The sequence below is a fragment of the Pseudophryne corroboree genome, chromosome 1, assembly GCF_028390025.1.
Source record: "Pseudophryne corroboree isolate aPseCor3 chromosome 1, aPseCor3.hap2, whole genome shotgun sequence".
Classification (NCBI taxonomy): Eukaryota; Metazoa; Chordata; class Amphibia; order Anura; family Myobatrachidae; genus Pseudophryne; species Pseudophryne corroboree.
Window position 1 is genome coordinate 1,200,996,249 of NC_086444.1, and position 26,990 is coordinate 1,201,023,238.

The 26,990-nt window shown below is 53.8% G+C and overlaps 1 protein-coding gene across 2 annotated transcripts in view; it reads right to left on the reverse strand.

Moving 5' to 3' along the window:
* Positions 1–10,458, reverse strand: part of LOC134930246 (pantothenate kinase 2, mitochondrial-like) — a 34,315-nt gene extending 23,857 nt beyond the window's left edge. Inside the window, exons 1-2 of one of the 2 annotated variants that reach the window (XM_063925323.1) lie at positions 10,199–10,458; positions 315–667 (exon numbers count right to left, since the gene is read on the reverse strand). In XM_063925323.1, the coding sequence (XP_063781393.1) occupies positions 315–667; positions 10,199–10,376 (531 nt within the window). In that variant the 5' untranslated portion in view covers positions 10,377–10,458. The remainder of the gene's footprint in view (positions 1–314; positions 668–10,198) is intronic. The other variant, XM_063925324.1, reaches the window with a different exon arrangement.
* Between the last annotated feature and the right edge of the window lie 16,532 nt (positions 10,459–26,990).

Below are 26,990 nucleotides of genomic sequence, written 5' to 3' on the forward strand. Positions count from 1 at the left end.
ATTAAATTGATACACAGCATGCCTATATTCTGTTTGACTGCGACTGTATCTGCATCCGAAATGCCACGTTACAGTGTATTCCATGAAAACAGTGTAGCATAGCATAGCATTTTGTATGGAAATAGTCGAAGTCACACACAATATGTAAGCACGCTGCCTATCGTTTTAATCAGCAGAAGCTGCTCGTGCGTCCTATAACATTACTTTGTACCTACAATGCGGGGGGAAAAAGCAACAACAAAAAAAAGACGCTCGGCGCTACCAAGTCACACGGGTCCTCAAATTTACATTATCAGATACAGAAGTATGCTTACAGTCAGGAACTCCTCCTCAAACTTGTACGCTCCCCCGCCAGTGGCGCACAGCGAGGTGTGGAGACTGGAGAACTGCTTGTCACAGGCCATCTGGATGAAGACGGACAAGTCTTGGGTGGGAAAACGGATGAAGTGCAGGTTTCCTTTGCGCCCGCATATGGTTAGGTCCTTCAGCTCCAAGTGGACGTCGCGGATGCCCGTCTGCCCATAGGCCACATTCGACATCAGGTACTTCCGGATGCTCTTCAAGCTTTCCACTTCCTCCTGCTCCTCTTCAGCGGTAATGTCTCTGGGTTCAAAATAGACAAGTTTCACCAGCGTCCCACCAATATCCAAGCCAAACCAAGGAAAGGCTAGGACAAAAGACACAAGTGTTTTAGGCCCTACACACGTTTCATGTACCCTTTTGTTACTGAACTGGGTGACCCTGTCAGCCATACTCTGGCCCTTAGCTGCCAAATAAAGACAACACGGTGATGTTCAGCTGTGCATTTGCCAACCAAAGTACCTGCAACATTGCTTGTTTTATGGGGTGAGAGGAGTAACTAGCATGGTTGCTGGTGGGAACAGCACATTGCCACAATGGCAGCTAATTAATCATCACCTTTACACCCTAAGCATCTGAACAGCAAGGTGAATAGCATCCTAGAATTCTAGGGGCTCTCTCCCAATATTACATCCCGCTTCATTCCATGATCTCCTAGGCATTTTTGTGTCACCTATGTACCACTTTCCTGGTGTGGTGACATCAGATGAGACCATGCCAGGCTGGGCTTTACCTGACATGGTCACCCGTGGCTGCAACTGGGGAAATGTAAATGAAGCAGCCAAGAGTATTCCCGGCGGCTGAAGAGAGAAGCAGTTGCCGGGAAAATGCAAAGCCGCTACGTTCTGATCATCGATAAACCGATATATTGGCGACACTGGGAAATCGGTAGTTCAAAAGTGTAAAATAATCTTGTATTTTTTTATAAGATAGTGCGGGATACGTTGGGAACAGACTGTACTGCTATACCCTTCACTGACCAATCAAATATCAGCTTTCATCAAAGGTCTTGGACTACAGTGAAATCGAATATATGACTAGCTGCAACATATTGCAATATATGCCATATTATGTTATATAAAATAGGGCAACTCGTGTGACTTCCAGCATATCGTCTGCGCTATCCTCGTCACCAGAGCTAGCACTTAGGGACAGGCTGATGGTATTCAGCTCACAAGCCAGTAGTCTGTCCTCAGTGCAGTAAAGCAGGGGCAGCATTTGCAGTGTGTGGGGAGTGGCGTCTGCGTTTCTGCATCAGCTCCACATGAGTGAGCGCTACATTCATTATATGGGAAAAGACAATGGCTCCAGTGTACGTACTACTGAACAGAAAGAAGCCTGGTCACTTAAGATATAGCAGAACGGTGTCAGCATTACTGAAAACATATTCTAAACATTTCTGCAACCAGAAGTCATCAAAGGGTTAACCCCAAACCACAATCCCCATTCACTTCAACCTGTCAGCAGGGAAAGCCTGAACCTATGGCGTTTGTGATAGACTACCCGACAGCAGAACCAGTGTACAGAGCACCTCCCTTACACCCACAGCAACCTCCTCACTCACAGCCCACTCTCCCTTCATTCACATATCCTGTCCACTGACAGTCTTCCATTTCCCATAACACCCACAAATGCTTCCCCCACAGTCCCTCCCATCATGCTACACCTCAAACTCCTCTTCCAGTCCACAGGCCCGTCTCTCACATCCCATCTTTCTTTTCCACACAGCCATAGTCCTTCCTCCCCTGTTACCCCCTCCTATCTGTCACTCCCATACTATCAATAGTCCCACCTCTCCTGTCACCATCTTCCCACCCACAGTCCCTGCTCTCCTGTCACTCTCCTACACCCACAGTCCCTCACCTCCTGTCACACCCCTACAGCCACAGTCCCTCCTCTCCTGTCACACCCCTACACCCACAGTCCCTCCTCTCCTGTCACACCCCTACACCCACAGTCCCTCCTCTCCTGTCACACCCCTACACCCACAGTCCCTCACCTCCTGTCACACCCCTACAGCCACAATCCCTCCTCTCCTGTCACACCCCTACAGCCACAGTCCCTCCTCTCCTGTCACACCCCTACAGCCACAGTCCCTCCTCTCCTGTCACACCCCTACACCCAGTCCCTCCTCTCCTGTCACACCCCTACACCCACAGTCCCTCCTCTCCTGTCACACCCCTACACCCACAGTCCCTCACCTCCTGTCACACCCCTACAGCCACAATCCCTCCTCTCCTGTCACACCCCTACAGCCACAGTCCCTCCTCTCCTGTCACACCCCTACAGCCACAGTCCCTCCTCTCCTGTCACACCCCTACACCCAGTCCCTCCTCTCCTGTCACACCCCTACACCCACAGTCTCTCCTCTCCTGTCACACCCCTACACCCACAGTCCCTCCTCTCCTGTCACACCCCTACAGCCACAGTCCCTCCTCTCCTGTCACACCCCTACACCCACAGTCCCTCCTCTCCTGTCACACCCCTACACCCACAGTCCCTCCTCTCCTGTCACACCCCTACAGCCACAGTCCCTCCTCTCCTGTCACACCCCTACACCCACAGTCCCTCACCTCCTGTCACACCCCTACAGCCACAATCCCTCCTCTCCTGTCACACCCCTGCAGCCACAGTCCTTCCTCTCCTGTCACACCCCTACACCCAGTCCCTCCTCTCCTGTCACACCCCTACAGCCACAGTCCCTCCTCTCCTGTCAAACCCCTACACCCAGTCCCTCCTCTCCTGTCACACCCCTACACCCACAGTCTCTCCTCTCCTGTCACACCGCTACACCCACAGTCCCTCCTCTCCTGTCACACCCCTACACCCACAGTCCCTCCTCTCCTGTCACACCCCTACACCCACAGTCCCTCCTCTCCTGTCACACCCCTACACCCACAGTCCCTCCTCTCCTGTCACACCCCTAAACCTACAGTCCCTCCTCTCCTGTCACACCCCTACACCCACAGTCCATCCTCTCCTGTCACACCCCTACACCCACAGTCTCTCCTCTCCTGTCACACCGCTACACCCACAGTCCCTCCTCTCCTGTCACACCCCTACACCCACAGTCCCTCCTCTCCTGTCACACCCCTACACCCACAGTCCCTCCTCTCCTGTCACACCCCTACACCCACAGTCCCTCCTCTCCTGTCACACCCCTAAACCTACAGTCCCTCCTCTCCTGTCACACCCCTACACCCACAGTCCATCCTCTCCTGTCACACCCCTACACCCACAGTCCCTCCTCTCCTGTCACTCTCCTACTCCCACAGTCCCTCCTCTCCTGTCACTCCCCTAGACCTACAGTCCCTCCTCTCCTCTCATGTCACTCCCCTAGACCCACAGTCCCTCCTCTCCTCTCCTGTCACTCCCCTAGACCTACAGTCCCTCCTCTCCTCTCCTGTCACTCCCCTAGACCTACAGTCCCTCCTCTCCTGTCACTCCCCTAGATTTACAGTCCCTCCTCTCCTGTCACTCCTCTAGACCCACAGTCCCTCCTCTCCTGTCACACCCCTAGACCCACAGTCCCTCCTCTCCTGACACTCCCCTACACCCACAGTCCCTCCTCTCCGACACTCTCCTACACCCAGAGTCCCTCCGCTCCTGACACTCTCCTAGACCCACAGTCCCTCCCCTCCTGTCACACCCCTACACCCACAGTCCTTCCCCTCCTGTCACACCCCTACACCCACAGTCCCTCCTCTCCTGACACTACCCTACACCCACAGTCCCTCCTCTCCTGACACTGCCCTAGACCCATAGTCCCTCCTCTCCTGTCACACCCCTAGACCCACAGTCCCTCCTCTCCTGTCACACCACCCCTACACCCACAGTCCCTCCTCTCCTGTCACACCCCTACACTCACAGTCCCTCCTCTCCTGTCACACCCCTACACCCACAGTCCCTCCGCTCCTGTCACACCCTTACACCCACAGTCCCTCCTCTCCTGTCACACCCCTACACCCACAGTCCCTCCTCTCCTGTCACACCCCTACACCCACAGTCCCTCCTCCCATCACACCCCTACACCCACAGTCCCTCCTCTCCTGTCACACCCCTACACCCACAGTCCCTCCTCTCCTGTCACTCACCTACTCTCACAGTCCCTCCTGTCACTCCCCTAGACCCACAGTCCCTCCTCTCCTGTCACACCCCTACACCCACAGTCCCTCCTCTCATCACACCCCTACACCCACAGTCTTTCCTCTCCTGTCACACCTCTACACCCACAGTCCCTCCTCTCCTGTCACACCTCTACACCCACAGTCCCTCCTCTCCTGTCACTCTACTACTCACAGTCCCTCCTCTCCTGTCACTCCCCTAGACCCACAGTCCCTCCTCTCCTGTCACTCCCCTAGACCCACAGTCCCTCCTCTCCTGTCACACCCCTACACCCACAGTCCCTCTTCTCCTGTCACACCCCTAGACCCACAGTCCCTCCTCTCCTGACACTACCCTACACCCACAGTCCCTCCTCTCCTGTCACACCCCTACACCCACAGTCCCTCCTCTCCTGTCACACCCCTACACCCACAGTCCCTCCTCTCCTGTCACTCTCCTACACCCAGTGCTTCCCCTCCTGACACGCCCCTACACCAACAGTCACTCCTCTCCTGTCACACCCCTACAGCCACAGTCCCTCCTCTCCTGTCACGCCCCTACACCCACAGTCCCTCCTCTCCTATCACACCCCTACAGCCACAGTCCCTCCTCTCCTGTCACACCCCTACAGCCACAGTCCCTCCTCTCCTGTCACACCCCTACACCCACAGTCCCTCCTCTCCTGTCACACCCCTACACCCACAGTCCCTCCTCTCATGTCACACCCCTACACCCACAGTCCCTCCTCTCCTGTCACACCCCTACACCCACAGTCCCTCCTCTCATCACACCCCTACACCCACAGTCCCTCCTCTCATCACACCCCTACACCCACAGTCTTTCCTCTCCTGTCACACCCCTACACCCACAGTCCCTCCTCTCCTGTCACTCTCCTACTCACAGTCCCTCCTCTCCTGTCACTCCCCTAGACCCACAGTCCCTCCTCTCCTGTCACTCCCCTAGACCCACAGTCCATCCTCTCCTGTCACACCCCTAGACCCACAGTCCCTCCTCTCCTGACACTCCCCTACACCCACAGTCCCTTCTCTCCGACACTCTCCTACACCCAGAGTCCCTCCCCTCCTGACAATCTCCTAGACCCACAGTCCCTCCTTTCCTGTCACACCCCTACACCCACAGTCCCTCCTCTCCTGTCACACCCCAACACCCACAGTCCCTCCTCTCCTGTCACTCCCCTAGACCCACAGTCCCTCCTCTCCTGTCACACCCCTACACCCACAGTCCCTCTTCTCCTGTCACACCCCTAGACCCACAGTCCCTCCTCTCCTGACACTACCCTACACCCACAGTCCCTCCTCTCCTGTCACACCCCTACACCCACAGTCCCTCCTCTCCTGTCACACCCCTACACCCACAGTCCCTCCTCTCCTGTCACTCTCCTACACCCAGTGCTTCCCCTCCTGACACGCCCCTACACCAACAGTCACTCCTCTCCTGTCACACCCCTACAGCCACAGTCCCTCCTCTCCTGTCACGCCCCTACACCCACAGTCCCTCCTCTCCTGTCACACCCCTGCACCCACAGTCCCTCCTCTCCTGTTACTCTCCTACTCTCGCAGTCCCTCCTCTCCTGTCTCTCCCCTAGACCCACAGTCCCTTCTCTCCTGTCACACCCCTACACCCTCAGTCCCTCCTCTCCTGTCACACCCCTAGACCCACAGTCCCTCCTCTCCTGTCACACCCCTAGACCCACGGTCCCTCCTCTCCTGACACTCCCCTACACCCACAGTCCCTCCTCTCCGACACTCTCCTACACCCAGAGTCCCTCCCCTCCTGACACTCTCCTAGACCCACAGTCCCTCCCCTTCTGTCACACCCCTACACCCACAGTCCCTCCTCTCCTGTCACACCCCTACACCCACAGTCCCTCCTCTCCGACGATCTCCTACACCCACAGTCCCTCCCCTCCTATCACACCCCTACACCCACAGTCCCTCCTCTCCTGTCACTCCCCTAGACCCACAGTCCCTCCTCTCCTGCCACACCCCTAGACCCACAGTCCCTCCTCTCCTGACACTCCCATACACCCACAGTCCCTCCTCTCCGACACTCTCCTACACCCACAGTGCTTCCCCTCCTGACACGCCCCTACACCCACAGTCCCTCCTCTCCTGTCACACCCCTACAGCCACAGTCCCTCCTCTCCTGTCACGCCCCTACACCCACAGTCCCTCCTCTCCTGTCACACCCCTACACCCACAGTCCCTCCTCTCCTGTCACACCCCTACACCCACAGTCCCTCCTCTCCTGTCACACCCCTACACCCACAGTCCCTCCTCTCCTGTCACACCCCTACACCCACAGTCCCTCCTCTCCTGTCACACCCCTACACCCACAGTCCCTCCTCTCCTGTCACACCCCTACACCCACAGTCCCTCCTCTCATCACACCCCTACACCCACAGTCTTTCCTCTCCTGTCACACCCCTACACCCACAGTCCCTCCTCTCCTGTCACTCTCCTACTCACAGTCCCTCCTCTCCTGTCACTCCCCTAGACCCACAGTCCCTCCTCTCCTGTCACTCCCCTAGACCCACAGTCCCTCCTCTCCTGTCACACCCCTAGACCCACAGTCCCTCCTCTCCTGACACTCCCCTACACCCACAGTCCCTTCTCTCCGACACTCTCCTACACCCAGAGTCCCTCCCCTCCTGACAATCTCCTAGACCCACAGTCCCTCCCCTCCTGTCACACCCCTACACCCACAGTCCCTCCTCTCCTGTCACACCCCTACACCCACAGTCCCTCCTCTCCTGTCACACCCCTACACCCACAGTCCCTCCTCTCCTGTCACACCCCTACACCCACAGTCCCTCCTCTCCTGTCACACCCCTACACCCACAGTCCCTCCTCTCCTGTCACACCCCTACACCCACAGTCCCTCCTCTCCTGTCACACCCCTGCACCCACAGTCCCTCCTCTCCTGTCACTCTCCTACTCTCGCAGTCCCTCCTCTCCTGTCTCTCCCCTAGACCCACAGTCCCTCCTCTCCTGTCACACCCCTACACCCACAGTCCCTCCTCTCCTGTCACACCCCTAGACCCACAGTCCCTCCTCTCCTGACACTCCCCTACACCCACAGTCCCTCCACTCCGACACTCTCCTACACCCACAGTCCCTCCCCTCCTGTCACACCCCTACACCCTCAGTCCCTCCTCTCCTGTCACACCCCTAGACCCACAGTCCCTCCTCTCCTGTCACACCCCTAGACCCACGGTCCCTCCTCTCCTGACACTCCCCTACACCCACAGTCCCTCCTCTCCGACACTCTCCTACACCCAGAGTCCCTCCCCTCCTGACACTCTCCTAGACCCACAGTCCCTCCCCTTCTGTCACACCCCTACACCCACAGTCCCTCCTCTCCTGTCACACCTACACCCACAGTCCCTCCTCTCCGACAATCTCCTACACCCACAGTCCCTCCCCTCCTATCACACCCCTACACCCACAGTCCCTCCTCTCCTGTCACTCCCCTAGACCCACAGTCCCTCCTCCTGCCACACCCCTAGACCCACAGTCCCTCCTCTCCTGACACTCCCATACACCCACAGTCCCTCCTCTCCGACACTCTCCTACACCCAGAGTCCCTCCCCTCCTGACACTCTCCTAGACCCACAGTCCCTCCCCTCCTGTCACACCCCTACACCCAGTCCCTCCTCTCCTGTCACACCCCTACACCCACAGTCCCTCCTCTCGTCACACCCCTACACCCACAGTCCCTCCTCTCGTCACACCCCTACACCCACAGTCCCTCCTCTCGTCACACCCCTACACCCACAGTCCCTCCTCTCCTGTCACTCTCCTACTCTCACAGTCCCTCCTCTCCTGCACTCCCCTAGAACCACAGTCCCTCCTCTCCTGTCACTCCCCTAGACCCACAGTCCCTCCTCTCCTGTCACACCCCTAGACCCACAGTCCCTCCTCTCCTGACACTCCCCTACACCCACAGTCCCTCCTCTCCGACACTCTCCTACACCCAGAGTCCCTCCCCTCCTGACACTCTCCTAGACCCACAGTCCCTCCCCTCCTGTCACACCCCTACACCCACAGTCCCTCCTCTCCTGTCACACCCCTACACCCACAGTCCCTCCTCTCCTGTCACTCCCCTAGACCCACAGTCCCTCCTCTCCTGACACTACCCTACACCCACAGTCCCTCCTCTCCTGTCACTCTCCTACACCCACAGTGCTTCCCCTCCTGACACGCCCCTGCACCCAGTCCCTCCCCTCCTGACACACCCACAATCCATTCCCACCTGACACGCCCTACACCCATAGTCCTTACCCTCCTGACACACCCATACACCCACCTCCTGATACGACCCTACACCCAGTCCCTCCCCTCCTGACACACCCATTGTCCTTTCCCTCCTGACACGCCTCTACACCCACAGTGCTTCCCCTCCTGACACGCCCCTACACCCACAGTGCTTCCCCTCCTGACACGTCCCTACACCCACAGTCCCTTCTCTCCTGTCACTATCCTCCCATCCACACTCCCTCCTCTCCGGTCACTCCCCTACACCCACAGTCCCTCCTCTCCTGCCACTCCCCTCCCATCCTGTCACTCCCCTCCCATCCACAGTCCCTCCTCTCCTGTCACGCACCCTACACCCAGTGTCCCTCCTCTCCTGTCACTCCCCCTACACCCACAGTCCCTCCTCTCCTGACACTCCCCTACACCCACAGTCCCTCCTCTCCTGACACGCTTCTTAACCCACAGTCCCTGCCCCCCTGACACGCCCCTACACAGTCCCTCCTCTCCTGTCACTCCCCTACACCCACAGCCCCTCCTCTCACTCCCCTACACCCAGTCCGTCCCCTTCTATCCGCAGTACCTCCTCCACAGTTACTACACTCCCTTACCACCCACAGACCCACCCCCACCATCCAGTCTCTCCCTTTTTGCCACCCCTCTCCCACCCATATTCTCTACCCCTCGCCTGTCACCCCACGTACCACCCCACCCATCATTACTCTACTCCTAGTAATGCCTGCAGTCACCACCACCACCTCTGTATAATTTAACACCTCCCCCCTCAGTCAACCCCTTCACCCCTGACACGCCCCTCCATCGCCCACTCCTTCCCTGACACCCCCTCAGTCCCCCCCCCTCCTCCCCCTCTCGGTCCCCCCCCACCTCCCCGGACTAAGCCCCTCAGTCCCCCCCCCCCGGACTACCCCCCTCCTCCCTGGACTACCCCCCTCAAACACCCCCCTTCTCCCCGGACTACCCCCCCTCCCCCCCAGACTAACCCCCTCAGTCACCCCCCACCTTCCCGGACTAACCCCCTCAGTCCCCCCACCCTCCTCCCCAGACTCCCCCACCCCGCCCCTGACACCCCCTTTAGTCACCCCCATCCTCCCCTGACAACCACCCTCAATCACCCCCTCTACCCGACACCCCCATCAGTCGCTCCCTCCTCCCCAGACCCCCCCCCTCAGTCACCCCCTCCGCCCCTGACACCCCCTCCTCCCCTGACCACCCCCATCAGTCACCCCCTCCTCCCCTGAAATCCCCCTTCAGTCCCCCCTTCCGCCCCGGACTCTCCCCTCAGTCACCCCCTCCTCCCCTGAAACCCCCCTTCAGTCCCCCCCTCCGCCCCGGACTCTCCCCTCAGTCACCCCCTCCTCTCCGCACATAACCGTTACACTCGCAGAACTCCGTCTATGAAGCCAGTATGGCTGTCTCCCTTCCCGGCACCTGTCACTTACGCGGTCGGTTCTTCCGGAGCGAGTCGAGGCGCGGCCGGGCCCGGGGGACCGAGCCCAGCCTCTCCCGGTGGCTGCCAGCGGGGGGCGGCGGTGCCTCCGTGGAGCTGCTCCTATGCCGGCTGGGCGGCTCCGGTCTCCCCGCATCGCTGCTAAGACCGGCCGGGCCGTTCTGCGCCATCACCCCGCGCTGACACCCGCACCGCCGGCTCCCAGCGGCAGCTCCTGACTGACCGAGAGCGCAGGCTCACTGCGGCCCGGCGCCAAACCACCCAATCACCTGTCGGAGGGCGAGCGAGTGACGGGCGCCGGGACCAATCACAGAGCTCATCCAGCAAGCGGGGGAGGCGGGGCTCCCCGGTGAGTGACAGCTGTGCGGTATCCATGGTAACGGAGGAGGCTGTCAGTCAGGAGACTCTGCTGGGAGCTCAGGAGCTATTTTTGGAAGGAGAGAGCGTGTGCAAGAGCATTACATTCACTGAGCACCCTCATTGTTACCAGGGAGAACAGGAAATCACCCCTGTGCTGTAATACAGCATGCATCTCACATAGCTCAGCTGTGCCAGCCATGCACTGGGGTCTGTCACATACACAGCAGAGCAGTGCCCATATATCACCCCCTGTGCTGTGCCAACCATGCATCTCACATAGATCAGCTGTGCCAGCCATGCACTGGGGTATGTCACATACACAGCAGGGCAGTGCCCATATATCACCCCCTGTGCTGTGCCAACCATGCACTGGGGTCTGTCACATACACAACAGGGCAGTGCCCATATATCACCCCCCTGTGCTGTAATACACCATGCATTTCACATAAATCAGCTGTGCCAGCCATGCACTGGGGTCTGTCACATACACAACAGGGCAGTGCCCATATATCACCCCCCTGTGTTGTAATACACCATGCATCTCACATAGATCAGCTGTGCCAACCATGCACTGGGGTCTGTCACATACACAGCAGGGCAGTGCCCATATATCACCCCCCCTGTGCTGTAATACACCATGCATCTCACATACTGTAGCTCAGCTGTGCCAGCCATGCACTGGGGTCTGTCACATACACAGCAGGGCAGTGCCCATATATAACCCCCCTGTGCTGTAATACACCATGCATCTCACATAGATCAGCTGTGCCAGCCATGCACTGGGGTCTGTCACATACACAGCAGGGCAGTGCCCATATATCACCCCCCTGTGCTGTAATACAACATGCATCTCACATAGATCAGCTGTGCCAGCCATGCACTGGGGTCTGTCACATACACAGCAGGGCAGTGCCCATATATCACCCCCCTGTGCTGTAATACAACATGCATCTCACATAGATCAGCTGTGCCAGCCATGCACTAGGGTCTGTCACATACACAGCAGGGCAGTGCCCATATATCACCCCCCTGTGCTGTAATACAACATGCATCTCACATAGATCAGCTGTGCCAACCATGCACTGGGGTCTGTCACATACACAGCAGAGCAGTGCCCATATATCACCCCCCCCCTGTGCTGTAATACACCATACATCTCACATAGATCAGCTGTGCCAGCCATGCACTGGGGTATGTCACATACACAGCAGGGCAGTGCCCATATATCACCCCCCTGTGCTGTAATACACCGTACATCTCATATAGATCAGCTGTGCCAACCATGCACTGGGGTCTGTCACATACACAACAGGGCAGTGCCCATATATCCCCCCCCCCCCCCGTGCTGTAATACACCATGCATCTCACATAGATCAGCTGTGCCCACCATGCACTGGGGTCTGTCACATACACAGCAGGGCAATGCCCATATATCACCCCCCTGTGCTGTAATACAGCATGCATCTCACATAGATCAGCTGTGCCAGCCATGCACTGGGGTCTGTCACATACACAGCAGGGCAATGCCCATATATCACCCCCCTGTGCTGTAATACAGCATGCATCTCACATAGATCAGCTGTGCCAGCCATGCACTGGGGTCTGTCCCATACACAGCAGGGCAGTGCCCATATATGACCCCCCCCCCTGTGCTGTAATACAGCATGCATCTCACATAGATCAGCTGTGCCAGCCATGCACTGGGGTATGTCACATACACAGCAGGGCAGTGCCCATATATCACCCCCCTGTGCTGTAATACACCGTACATCTCATATAGATCAGCTGTGCCAACCATGCACTGGGGTCTGTCACATACACAACAGGGCAGTGCCCATATATCCCCCCCCCCTCGTGCTGTAATACACCATGCATCTCACATAGATCAGCTGTGCCAACCATGCACTGGGGTCTGTCACATACACAGCAGGGCAATGCCCATATATCACCCCCCTGTGCTGTAATACAGCATGCATCTCACATAGATCAGCTGTGCCAGCCATGCACTGGGGTCTGTCACATACACAGCAGGGCAATGCCCATATATCACCCCCCTGTGCTGTAATACAACATGCATCTCACATACCTCAGCTGTGCCAGCCATGCACTGGGGTCTGTCCCATACACAGCAGGGCAGTGCCCATATATGACCCCCCCCCCCCCCCTGTGCTGTAATACAGCATGCATCTCACATAGATCAGCTGTGCCAGTCATGCACTGGGGTATGTCACATACACAGCAGGGCAGTGCCCATATATCACCCCCCTGTGCTGTAATACACCGTACATCTCATATAGATCAGCTGTGCCAACCATGCACTGGGGTCTGTCACATACACAACAGGGCAGTGCCCATATATCCCCCCCCCCGTGCTGTAATACACCATGCATCTCACATAGATCAGCTGTGCCAACCATGCACTGGGGTCTGTCACATACACAGCAGGGCAATGCCCATATATCACCCCCCTGTGCTGTAATACAGCATGCATCTCACATAGATCAGCTGTGCCAGCCATGCACTGGGGTCTGTCACATACACAGCAGGGCAATGCCCATATATCACCCCCCTGGGCTGTAATACAGCATGCATCTCACATAGATCAGCTGTGCCAGCCATGCACTGGGGTCTGTCCCATACACAGCAGGGCAGTGCCCATATATGACCCCCCCCCCCCCCCCTGTGCTGTAATACAGCATGCATCTCACATAGATCAGCTGTGCCAGCCATGCACTGGGGTATGTCACATACACAGCAGGGCAGTGCCCATATATCACCCCCCTGTGCTGTAATACAACATGCATCTCACATACCTCAGCTGTGCCAGCCATGCACTGGGGTCTGTCACATACACAGCAGGGCAGTGCTCATATATCACCCCCCTGTGCTGTAATACACCATGCATCTCACATGCTCAGCTGTGCCAGCCATGCACTGGGGTCTGTCACATACACAGCAGGGCAGTGCCCATATATCACCCCTCTGTGCTGTAATACAGCATGCATCTCACATAGATCAGCTGTGCCAGCCATGCACTGGGGTCTGGCACATACACAGCAGGGTAGTGCCCATATATCACCCCCTGTGCTGTAATACACCATGCATCTCACATAGATCAGCTGTGCCAGCCATGCACTGGGGTCTGTCACATACACAGCAGGGCAGTGCCCATATATCACCCCCCTGTGCTGTAATACAGCATGCATCTCACATGCTCAGCTGTGCCAGCCATGCACTGGGGTCTGTCACATACATAGCAGGGCAGTGCCCATATATCACCCCCTGTGCTGTAATACACCATGCATCTCACATAGATCAGCTGTGCCAGCCATGCACTGGGGTCTGGCACATACACAGCAGGGCAGTGCCAATATATCACCCCCCTGTGCTGTAATACAGCATGCATCTCACATGCTCAGCTGTGCCAGCCATGCACTGGGGTCTGTCACATACATAGCAGGGCAGTGCCCATATATCACCCACCTGTGCTGTAATACACCATGCATCTCACATAGATCAGCTGCGCCAGCCATGCACTGGGGTCTGGCACATACACAGCAGGGCAGTGCCCATATATCACCCTTCTGTGCTGTAATACAGCATGCATCTCACATAGCTCAGCTGTGCCAGCCATGCACTGTGGTCTGTCACATACACAGCAGGGCAGTGCCCATATATCACCCCCCTGTGCTGTAATACAACATGCATCTCACATAGATCAGCTGTGCCAGCCATGCACTGGGGTCTGTCACATACACAGCAGGGCAGTGCCCATATATCACCTCCCTGTGCTGTAATACAGCATGCATCTCACATAGCTCAGCTGTGCCAGGGTTGCACATTGGGTAAGTGTTTAGAAGGCGCATGGGGGCGTGTAGGCTGAATTGCAGAGTAGAGTGTACGCAGATGGATCTCTTGCACCAGGGATACGGCTGTTACTGATGACCGCTACTTCCATATGCAGAGGTACATGGGCAGGGTATCCGGACTCTAGGTCGACACCAATAAGGTCAACAACACTTAGGTTGACACCAATTGGTCGACACAACTTAGGTCGACACCTGAAATAGGTGGACATGGATAAAAGGTCGACATGAACAAGGTCGACACGGAAATAGGTCGATATGAGTTTTGCACTTTTTTTTTTCATTTTTTGAGCTTTTTCATACTTTGCGATCCACGTGGACTACAATTTGGAACGGTAACCTTGCCCGAAGCATGGCGAGCGAAGTGATCCATGCGAGGGGACGCGGTGCACTAATTGGGGTTCCCGGTCACATTACGGAGAAAACGACACCAAAAAAACATAAAAAACTCATGTTGACCTTTTTCCATGTCGACCTATTTCAGGTGTCGACCTAAGGTGTGTCGACCAATTACTGTCGACCTTGAGTCCCAGACCCCATGGGCAGTGCAGCCGCATACATGCAGCTCAGCATACGGACAAATATCCGCTTTTATTACAGTGCACATGTGAAAGTATTAAAATCACTGCTACTTAAAAATACTCGCAAATTTATTCCCGCCAGCAGCAAAAAAGGAATAAAAATCCCAAACCAATGTGGTTTAACAAAAATATAAAGGAATTAATGGACAAAAAAAGACGAGCATTTAAAAAATACAAATCTGAGGGGGATGTGGAGTCATTCCAGCACTATAAGGACTGTAACAAAATATGCAAAAAAGGAATAAGAGCAGCTAAAGTAGAAACTGAAAAACTAGTGGCAAAGGAAAGCAAAGCAAATCCCAAATTGTTTTTTAAATACAACAACAGCAAGAGATTAAAGAAGGAGTGTATAGGCCCTTTAAAAGACAAGTTGGGAGTCTTCATCAAAAATGATAATGACATAGCGAACAAACTAAATGAGTTTTTTTCAACGGTATTTACCAGAGAGGACCAAATGCAGGGTCTAACACACAATCTCAACAAAGATAATGTCCCAACACTAAATGCTTATTTTAGTGAGGAGGTAGTCTGTGACCGATTAAAAAATGTACAGATTAATAAGTCACCCGGTCCCGATGGAATTCACCCAAGGGTTCTTATGGAGCTGCACGCTGAACTAGCAAGACCACTATTTTTGATCTTCATGGATTCAGTTAAATCAGGTATGGTTCCCAAAGACTGGCGTATAGCAGAGGTAGTGCCGATATTCAAAAAGGGGAGCAAAGCTGAACCGGGTAATTATAGACCAGTTAGTCTTACATCTATAGTGGGGAAAGTATTGGAAGGTATTCTAAGGGATAGTGGCCCTCATTCCGAGTTGTTCGCTCGGTATTTTTCATCGCATCGCAGTGAAAATCCGCTTAGTACGCATGCGCAATGTTCGCACTGCGACTGCGCCAAGTAACTTTACTATGAAGATAGTATTTTTACTCACGGCTTTTTCTTCGCTCCGGCGATCGTAATGTGATTGACAGGAAATGGGTGTTACTGGGCGGAAACACGGCGTTTCAGGGGCGTGTGGCTGAAAACGCTACCGTTTCCGGAAAAAACGCAGGAGTGGCCGGGGAAACGGTGGGAGTGCCTGGGCGAACGCTGGGTGTGTTTGTGACGTCAACCAGGAACGACAAGCACTGAACTGATCGCACAGGCAGAGTAAGTCTGGAGCTACTCTGAAACTGCTAAGTAGTTAGTAATCGCAATATTGCGAATACATCGGTCGCAATTTTAAGAAGCTAAGATTCACTCCCAGTAGGCGGCGGCTTAGCGTGTGTAACTCTGCTAAATTCGCCTTGCGACCGATCAACTCGGAATGAGGGCCAGTATTCAGAAGTTCCTTGAAGCCAATAAGGTCATTAAAAGGAACCAACATGGATTCGTGAAGGACAGGTCATGTCAAACCAACTTACTTGGCTTTTATGAAACAGTAAGTGCGAACCTTGATCAGGGTAAGGAGGTGGATGTAATTTTTTTTAGACTTTGCCAAAGCTTTCGACACAGTACCACACATGCGACTTATCTATAAGCTACAAGAAATAGGGCTAGAGAGCACAATATGCACTTGGGTCAGTAATTGGTTAGATAATAGGGAGCAGTGCGTTGTGGTTAATGGATCATTTTCAAATTGGACTAAAGTGCTAAGTGGTGTGCCACAAGGGTCTGTACTTGGACCACTATTGTTCAACATTTTCATTAACAACCTAACAGTAGGTCTAGAGAGCATGGTGTCAATTTTTGCAGACGATACCAAATTGTGTAAGGTTATAAATATGGAGGGGGATGCTGAGTCTCTTCAGAATGACTTAGTTAAACTAGAAGCATGGGCAGCAAAATGGAGAATGAGATTCAACACAGACAAGTGTAAGGTAATGCACTGTGATAGCAAGACCAAAAATAACACCTACATACTAAATGGAGTAATATTAGGGGATTCTGTACTGGAAAAACACGGGCCCTCATTCCGAGTTGTTCGCTCGGTAAAAATCTTCGCATCGCAGCGATTTTCCGCTTAATGCGCATGCGCAATGTCCGCACTGCGACTGCGCCAAGTAAATTTGCTATGCAGTTAGGATTTTTTACTCACGGCTTTTTCATCGTTCTGGCGATCGTAATGTGATTGACAGGAAATGGGTGTTACTGGGCGGAAACAGGCCGTTTTATGGGCGTGTGGGAAAAAACGCTACCGTTTCCGGAAAAAACGCAGGAGTGGCCGGAGAAACGGAGGAGTGTCTGGCCGAACGCTGGGTGTGTTTGTGACGTCAAACCAGGAACGCCAAGCACTGAACTGATCGCAGATGCCGAGTAAGTCTGGAGCTACTCAGAAACTGCTACGAGGTGTGTAATCGCAATATTGCGAATACATCGTTCGCAATTTTAAGATGCTAAGATTCACTCCCAGTAGGCGGCGGCTTAGCATGAGCAAATCTGCTAAAATCCGCTTGCGAGCGAACAACTCGTAATAAGGTATTAGCATGCATAAAACGGGGAATTGATGCAAGGGACAAGAGAATTATACTCCCATTATATAAATCACTAGTGAGGCCACATCTTGAATACAGTGTGCAATTTTGGGCACCATATTACAAAAAGGATATCCTGGAGCTAGAAAAGATTCAGAGGCGGGCGACCAAACTAATTAAGGGCATGGAGACGCTGGAATACAAGGAAAGGCTTGCAAGGCTAGGCATGTTTAAATTGGAAAAGAGGAGACTAAGGGGGTCATTCTGACCCGATCGCACGCTGCAGTTTATCGTAGCGGTGCGATCGGGTCAGGACTGCGCATGCGCGGCCGCCGCAATGCGCCGGCGCATGGCAGACGTCCGAAGGCCGTCAGGCCGCTACGATCGCCTCTGCCTGATTGACAGGCAGAGGCGGTCGCTGGGCGGGCGGGCGGAACGGCGACGTTTGGCCGCCATTTCGTGGGCGCGGTCCGGCCAACGCAGGTGTCGCCGGACCGAACGGGGGGCAGCCCGCAGCGTCTGCGTGACGTCACGCGCAGCCCCTGCGGGCCGGGGAGCGATGAGTAGCTCACGGCCAGCACGCTAAAGCAGCGCTGGTCGGGAGCTACTCTTGAAGTGCAAAGGCATCGCCGCTGTGCGATGCCTTTGCACTTCTGTGGGGGGGGGGAGGCGGCACTGACATGCGGGGCGGGATAGCCCTGTGCTGGGCGTCCCCCCGCATGTCAGTGTGAATGATCGTAGCTGTGCTAAATTTAGCACAGCTATGATCATCTTGGAATGACCCCCCAAGAGGGGACATGATCAACATCTACAAATATATAAGGGGACAATACACAGATCTTGCGTGGGACCTGTTTTTAATAAGATCAGCACAGAGGACACGTGGACACTCGCTTAGGTTAGAGGAGAGGAGTTTCCGCTCATTGGGGGTGATTCCGAGTTGTTCGCTCGTTAGTTTTTTTCGCTATGGAACGATTAGTCACAAACTGCGCAGGCGCAATGATCGCAGTGCGCCTGCGCCAAGTAAATTAGCACAAAATTTGGTATTTTACTCACGGCGTAACAAAGTTTTTTCAACGTTCTGGTGATCGGAGTGTGATTGATAGGAAGTGGGTGTTTCTGGGCGGAAACTGGCCGTTTTATGGGAGTGTGCGGAAAAACGCTGGCGTTTCTGGGAAAAACGCGGGAGTGTCTGAAGAAACGGGGGAGTGTCTGGGCGAACGCTGGGTGTGTTTGTGACGTCATACCAGGAACGAAACTGACTGAAGTGATCGCTATGTGTGAGTAGGTCTGGAGCAACTCAGGAACTGCTAAGAAATTTCTATTCGCAATTCTGCTAATCTTTCGTTCGCAATTCTGCTATGCTAAGATACACTCCCAAAGGGCGGCGGCTTAGCGTGTGCAATGCTGCTAAAAGCAGCTAGCGAGTGAACAACTCGGAATCACCCCCTATGAGGCGAAAAGGTTTTTTCACAGTAAGGACAATACGTGTTTGGAATTCCCTGCCTGAGAGAGTAGTAACGGCGGACTCAGTTGACACCTTCAAGAATGGGTTAGATAAATTCCTATTGGATTAAGATATTCAGGGATATGGTGCTAGACAAGCATTCTAGTTAATATAACTAGTCCTAAAATAAAACTGCATAGGAGACCACAAACAGGTTGAACACGAAGGATAATTGTCTTTTTTCAACCTTAGATTCTATATTACTATGTAATTCAATTGTGGGCGAACTTGCATTTGGACAAACCGGGTTTATTTTTACACTGCAGTTTAGATTTGAGCAAGGACGCGGCTCTTCACAGCTCTAAACCTGTCCACACCCGTAGTGCAACTCGTTTAGCTAAGGTTCCAAATTGCTCATTCTAGATGGATTTATTCCCAACTCTAAGGTCCTGCATCTTTCTACATATGCATTAGGAACGTTAGGATTGTCTGGATTCATAACGGTTGGGCATCACTTTTTACGAATACATATGGGTCTGATTCAGAAGTGGACGTAGTAGCGATGTTTCTGCAGTTGAGCGATTATTTGCTATTGTGCATGCGTGGAACATGCAGGATCCCCCTACAGCACATGTGTGCGACATTGCTATTACTGGAAACGGATTCTTTGATCCATTGGTGGCTCAGTGTGGAGACTGGTTGGTGACCTAAAGTCTTTGCAAAAGGAGGGAGTGTCAGGGGTGTGTTATGGGAGGGTCAGGGGTGTGTTATGGGAGGGTCAGGGGTGTGTTATGGGAGGGTCAGGGGTGTGTTATGGGAAGGTCAGGGGCGTGTTATGGGAGGGTCAGGGGTGTGTTATGGGAGTGTCAGGGGCGTGTTATGGGAGGGTCAGGGGTGTGTTATGGGAGGGTCAGGGGCGTGTTATGGGAAGGTCAGGGGCGTGTTATGGGAAGGTCAGGGGTGTGTTATGGGAGGGTCAGGGGTGTGTTATGGGAGGGTCAGGGGTGTGTTATGGAGGGTCAGGGGTGTGTTATGGAGGGTCAGGGGCGTGTTATGGGAGGGTCAGGGGCGTGTTATGGGAGTGTCAGGGGTGTGTTATGGGAGGGTCAGGGGTGTGTTATGGGAGGGTCAGGGGCGTGTTATGGGAGGGTCAGGGGTGTGTTATGGGAGTGTCAGGGGCGTGTTATGGGAGGGTCAGGGGTGTGTTATGGGAGTGTCAGGGGTGTGTTATGGGAGTGTCAGGGGTGTGTTATGGGAGTCAGGGGTGTGTTATGGGAGGGTCAGGGGTGTGTTATGGGAGGGTCAGGGGCGTGTTATGGGAGGGTCAGGGGCGTGTTATGGGAGGGTCAGGGGAGTGTTGTGGGAGGGTCAGGGGTGTGTTGTGGGAGGGTCAGGGGCGTGTTATGGGAGGGTCAGGGGTGTGTTATGGGAGGGTCAGGGGTGTGTTATGGGAGGGTCAGGGGTGTGTTATGGAGGGTCAGGGGTGTGTTATGGGAGGGTCAGGGGCGTGTTATGGGAGGGTCAGGGGCATGTTATAGGAGTGTCAGGGGTGTGTTATGGGAGGTCAGGGGTGTGTTATGGGAGGGTCAGGGGTGTGTTATGGGAGTGTCAGGGGCGTGTTATGGGAGGGTCAGGGGTGTGTTATGGGAGTGTCAGGGGTGTGTTATGGGAGTGTCAGGGGTGTGTTATGGGAGTCAGGGGCGTGTTATGGGAGGGTCAGGGGTGTGTTATGGGAGGGTCAGGGACGGCCGATGGTGCGTCGAGCCTTATGTTAGAATTCCTCCGTTACAGGTGTACGTGCCGGAATCCTGTAAATCTGCATGGATGTATATACGCACGCAGTATTCTGGGCATGAGAATGATGTGGACAAATGCTGCAAGCCCTGAGCCTTCCATCACTGTAATTACAGTATCTGGGAACAATAATATTGTCATTTTATTAAACCTATTTCTTGGTGGTAACAAAAAACAAAATATGTGGATAAACCGAACACAACAGACGCATTCAATGAGCACCAGCACCAATATGGAATGTCTGGGGATTGTTACTCTGACATATACGTACTGTAGGCCTATAGTATTAAAGTGATCCCATTTCTTACATACAGCGGAAAAAGCCATTATGTGGACTGGATCATTATTCATGACAATGGAGACTATCTAGGAACTACTATAGTAATAGCACAGAGAGGTGAGGCACCGAGGCACAGTGAGGTGCCCATGCTGAAAATACAGGTATACAGTGTTTTATGATCCAAGAGATGGATAGGTGGCGGGCAGATGCATTGTCAGGTGTGCAAAATTCAGTGAGGGGGCGTGTTCACGCCAAGGCGGACCATGCAGCGAGGGGGCGTGTTCACGCCAAGGCGGACCATGCAGGGAGGGGGCGTGTTCACGCCAAGGCGGACCATGCAGTGAGGGGGCGTTTTCACGCTAAGACGGGCCATGCAGTGAGGGGGCGTGTTCACGCCAAGACGGGCCATGCAGTGAGGGGCCGTGTTCACGCTAAGACAGACCATGTAGTGAGGGGCCGTGTTCACGCTAAGACGGGCCATGCAGTGAGGGGGCGTGTTCATGCTAAGACGGGCCATGCAGTGAGGGGGCGTGTTCATGCTAAAACGGGCCATGCAGTGAGGGGGCGTGTTCATGCTAAGACGGGCCATGCAGTGGGGGGGGGTGTTCACGCTAAGGCGGGACATGCAGTGAGGAGGCGTGTTCACGCTAAGGCGGGCCATGCAGTGAGGGGGGCGTGTTCACGCTAAGACGGGCCATGCAGTGAGGGGACGTGTTCACGCTAAGACGGGCCATGCAGTGAGGGGGGCATCTTCATGCTAAGACGGGCCATGCAGTGAGGGGGCGTGTTCATGCTAAGACGGACCATGCAGTGAGAGGACGTGTTCATGCTTAGACGGGCCATGCAGTGAGGGGGCGTGTTAACGCTAAGACGGACCATGCAGTGAGGGGGCGTGTTCACGCTAAGGCGGGCCATGCAGTGAGGGGGCGTGTTCACGCTAAGACGGGCCATGCAGTGAGGGGGCGTGTTCATGCTAAGATGGGCCATGCAGTGAGGGGGCGTGTCCATGCTAAGACGGCCATGCAGTGAGGGGGCGTGTTCATGCTAAGGCGGGCCATGCAGTGAGGGGGCGTGTTCACACTAAGACGGACCATGCAGTGATGGGGCGTGTTCACGCTAAGACGGGCCATGCAGTGAGGGGGCGTGTTCATGCTAAGACGGGCCATGCAGTGAGGGGCGTATTCATGCTAAGACGGGCCATGCAGTGAGGGGGCGTATTCATGCTTAGACGGACCATGAAGTGAGGGGGCGTGTTCACGCTAAGACGGGCATGCAGTGAGGGGGCATGTTCACGCTAAGATGGACCATGCAGTGAGGGGGCGTGTTTATGCTAAGACGGGCCATGCAGTGAGGGGGCGTGTTCACGCTAAGACGGCCATGCAGTGAGGGGGCGTGTTCATGTTAAGACGGGCCATGCGGTGAGGGGGCGTATTCACGCTAAGGCAGGCCATGCAGTGAGGGGGCGTGTTCACGCTAAGACGGGCCATGCAGTGAGGGGGCGTGTTCATGCTAAGACGGGCCATGCAGTGAGGGGGCGTGTTCACGCTAAGGCAGGCCATGCAGATATGCAATACGCCTGTTTAGCACCTGCTAGAGGGCCATGCAAATGCACCCTGGAGATAAGGATACCTATGCAGAGACATGCAAATCTCAGGTGTATCTTATGCATTGGAATACGCTTGTTTCAAGACATTTGGCTTTGAGTGCCTTGCTCCCTACTACATTAGCCACACTTGTGCCTAGGCAATGGGTAAACTTTAAGGACCATTCAATTCATGTTTCTCTTTGCGTCCAAAAACTGCACCAGGTAACATCAGGGTCCCCCCAGAATGAAGAAAGGAAAAATGGATGAAAGTGGAATATGATGGTTTCTTTTATTGCAAGTTGCGAAAGATACATGTGAATAATGTGTCACACACATCAAGTATGCGTGTGGTGATAGAAAGCTGAACGGAAATAAAGGCATCCTAAGACTTTGCCCCCTGTCATTGCAGCCGAACTTCAGTGGACTCTGCTCAAAAACCGTCACCACCTTTAAGGGGTTTGGCGCATGGTAGCACTTTACTAATTAATATCATTACCATTCGTGTGTATCATAGCTCCTCCTCCAGACACACCCTCTCCGACCGTGGAGAAAAATAAGATTTTAAACCTACCGGTAAATCTTTTTCTCCTATTCCGTAGAGGATGCTGGGGACTCCGTAAGGACCATGGGGTATAGACGGGCTCCGCAGGAGACATGGGCACTATAAAGAACTTTAGAATGGGTGTGCACTGGCTCCTCCCTCTATGCCCCTCCTCCAGACCTCAGTTAGAGAAACTGTGCCCAGAGGAGACGGACAGTACGAGGAAAGGATTTTTGTTAATCTAAGGGCAAGATTCATACCAGCCCACACCAATCATACCATATAACATGGAATATACGCAACCAGTTAACAGTATGAACAAAACAGCATCAGCCAAAGACTGATCTTAACTATAACATTACCCTTATGTAAGCAACAACTATATACAAGCCTTGCAGAAATATGTCTGCACTGGGACGGGCGCCCAGCATCCTCTACGGACTAGGAGAAAAAGATTTACTGGTAGGTTTAAAATCTTATTTTCTCTTACGTCCTAGAGGATGCTGGGGACTCCGTAAGGACCATGGGGATTATACCAAGGCTCCAGACCGGGCGGGAGAGTGCGGATGACTCTGCAGCACCGATTGAGCAAACATGAGGTCCTCATCAGCCAGGGTATCATACTTGTAGAATTTTGCAAAAGTGTTTGAACCCGACCAAGTAGCTGCTTGGCAAAGCTGTAAAGCCGAGACGCCTCGGGCAGCCGCCCAAGAAGAGCCCACCTTCCTAGTGAAATGGGCCTTTACCGAATTTGGCAACGGCAATCCAGCCGTAGAATGAGCCTGCTGAATCGTGTTACAGATCCAGCGAGCAATAGTCTGCTTAGAAGCAGGAGCGCCAACTTTGTTGGCCGCATACAGGACAAACAGCGCCTCTGTTTTCCTAACTCGAGCCGTCCTGGCTACATAAATTTTTAAGGCCCTGACTACATCAAGGGACTTGGAATCCTCCAAGTCCCCCGTAGCCACAGGCACCACAATAGGTTGGTTCATATGAAATGACGAAACCACCTTAGGCAGAAATTGAGGACTAGTTCTCAACTCTGCTCGATCCACATGGAAAATCAGATAGGGGCTCTTGTGAGACAAAGCCGCCAATTCGGACACCCGCCTTGCAGATGCCAAGGCCAGCAACATGACCACTTTCCAAGTGAGAAATTTCAATTCAACCGTTTGAAGAGGTTCAAACCAGTGTGATTTTAGGAACTGTAACACCACGTTAAGGTCCCACGGTGCCACTGGGGGCACAAAAGGAGGCTGGATGTGCAGCACTCCCTTTACAAAAGTCTGGACTTCTGGGAGAGAAGCCAATTCCTTCTGAAAAAATATTGATAGGGCCAAAATCTGTACCTTAATGGAGCCTAACTTCAGGCCCATATCCACTCCTGTCTGTAGAAAGTGGAGAAAACGGCCCAGATGGAAATCTTCCGTAGGAGCATTCTTGGCTTCACTCCAAGATACATACTTCCTCCAAATACGGTGATAATGTTTCGCCGTCACCTCCTTCCTAGCCTTTATTAGAGTAGGGATGACTTCCTCCGGAATACCTTTCCCAGCTAGGATTAGGTGTTAAACCGCCATGCCGTCAAACGTAACCGCGGTAAGTCTTGGAATACGCAGGGCCCCTGCTGCAACAGGTCCTCCCTGAGAGGAAGAGGCTGTGGATCTTCTGTGAGCATCTCCTGAAGATCTGAATACCAGGCCCTTTGCGGCCAATCTGGAACAATGAGTATTGTCTGCTCTCTTTTTCGTCTTATGATTCTCAATATTTTTGAGATGAGAGGAAGAGGAGGGAACACATAGACCGACTGAAACACCCATGGTCTCACCAGGGCGTCTACTGCTACTGCCTGAGGGTCCCTTGACCTGGCACAATACCTCCGAAGCTTCTTGTTGAGGCGTGACGCCATCATGTCTATTTGAGGAAGTCCCCAAAGACTTGTTATCTCTGTAAAAACTTCTTGATGAAGTCCCCACTCTCCTGTATGGAGATCGTGTCAGCTGAGGAAGTCTGCTTCCCAGTTGTCCACTCCCGGAATGAAGACTGCTGACAGAGCGCTTACGTGATTTTCTGCTCAGCGAAGAATCCTGGTGGCTTCCGCCATTGCCACTCTGCTCCTTGTCCCGCCTTGGCGGTTTACATGAGCCACGGCTGTGACGTTGTCTGATTGAATCAGAACCGGTAGGTCGCGAAGAAGATTCTCCGCTTGTCGCAGGCCGTTGTATATGGCCCTCAATTCCAGTACGTTGATGTGTAGACAAGCTTCCTGGTTTGACCATAGTCCCTGAAAGTTTCTTCCTTGTGTGACTGCTCCCCATCCTCGGAGGACTGCTCCCCATCCCGCGTCAGTGGTCACCAGAACCCAGTCTTGAATGCCGAACCTGCGACCTTCTAGAAGGTGAGCACTCTGCAGCCACCACAGGAGAGACACCCTGGCCCTGGGGGACAGGCTTATTTTCTGATGTATTGTAGATGGGACCCGGACCACTTGTCCAGAAGGTCCCACTGAAATGTCCTTGCATGGAACCTGCCGAATGGGACGGCCTCGTAGGCCGCCATTATTTTTCCCAGAACTCGAGTGCATTGATGAACTGACACTCTTTTTGGTTTTAGCAGGTCTTTGACCATGTTCTGGAGTTCCTGGGCTTTTTCCATGGGGAGAAAAACCCTCCTCTGTTCGGTGTCCAGAATCATGCCTAAGAATGATAGCCGAGCCGTTGGAATCAATTGTGACTTTGGTAGATTTAGAATCCAACCGTGCTGCTGCAGCACTCTCAGGGAGAGCGACACGCTTTTCAGCAATTGATCTCTCGATCTCGCTTTTATCAGGAGATCGTCCAAGTACGGGATAATTGTGACTCCCTGCCTGCGCAGGAGCACCATCATTTCCGCCATTACCTTGGTGAAAATCCTCGGGGCCGTGGAAAGCCCAAACGGCAACGTCTGAAACTGGTAATGACAGTCCTGTACAGCGAATCTCAGGTATTGAGGACGATATATGGGGACATGAAGGTATGCATCCTTTATGTCTAGTAACACCATAAAATCCCCCCCTTCCAGGCTGGAGATCACTGGCCAGAGCGATTCCATCTTGAATTTAAACTTTTTCAAGTACAGGTTTAGGGATTTTAGATTCAAAATGGGTCTGACCGAGCCATCCGGTTTCGGGACCACAAACAGGGTTGAATAGTACCCTTTCCCCTGCTGGACTAGGGGAACCTTGATAATCACTTGCTGTTGACACAGCTTTTGAATTGCAGCTAAAACTATTTCCCTCTCTGGGGGAGAAGCTGGCAAAGCCGACTTGAAAAATCGGCGAGGAGGCACCTCTTCGAATTCCAGTTTGTAGCCTTGGGATACAATTTCCATCGCCCAAGGATCAACGTCTGACAGAACCCAGACCTGGCTGAAGAGTCGAAGACGTGCCCCCACCGGCGTGGACTCCCTCAGTGGAGCCCCAGCGTCATGTGGTGGATTTAGTAGAAGGCGGGGAGGACTTCTGCTCTTGGGAACTAGCCGTAGCAGGCATTCTTTTCCCTTTATCCTTACCTCTGGCGAGGAAGGAAGAGCCCCCACCTCTTCCGGACTTATGCGACCAAAAGGACTGCATCTGATATTGTGGCGTTTTCTTTTGCTGTGTGGAAACAAAAGGTAAAAAAGTAGATTTACCCGCGGTAGCTGTGGAAACCAGGTCCGCGAGACCTTCCCCAAATAAATCCTCACCTTTGTAAGGTAAAACCTCCATATGCTTCTTTGAGTCGGCATCACCCGTCCATTGGCGGGTCCACAGGGCTCGCCTCGCAGAAATCGCCATGGCGTTGGCTCTCGAACCTAGCAGACCAACGTCTCTCTGAGCGTCTCTCATATATAAGAC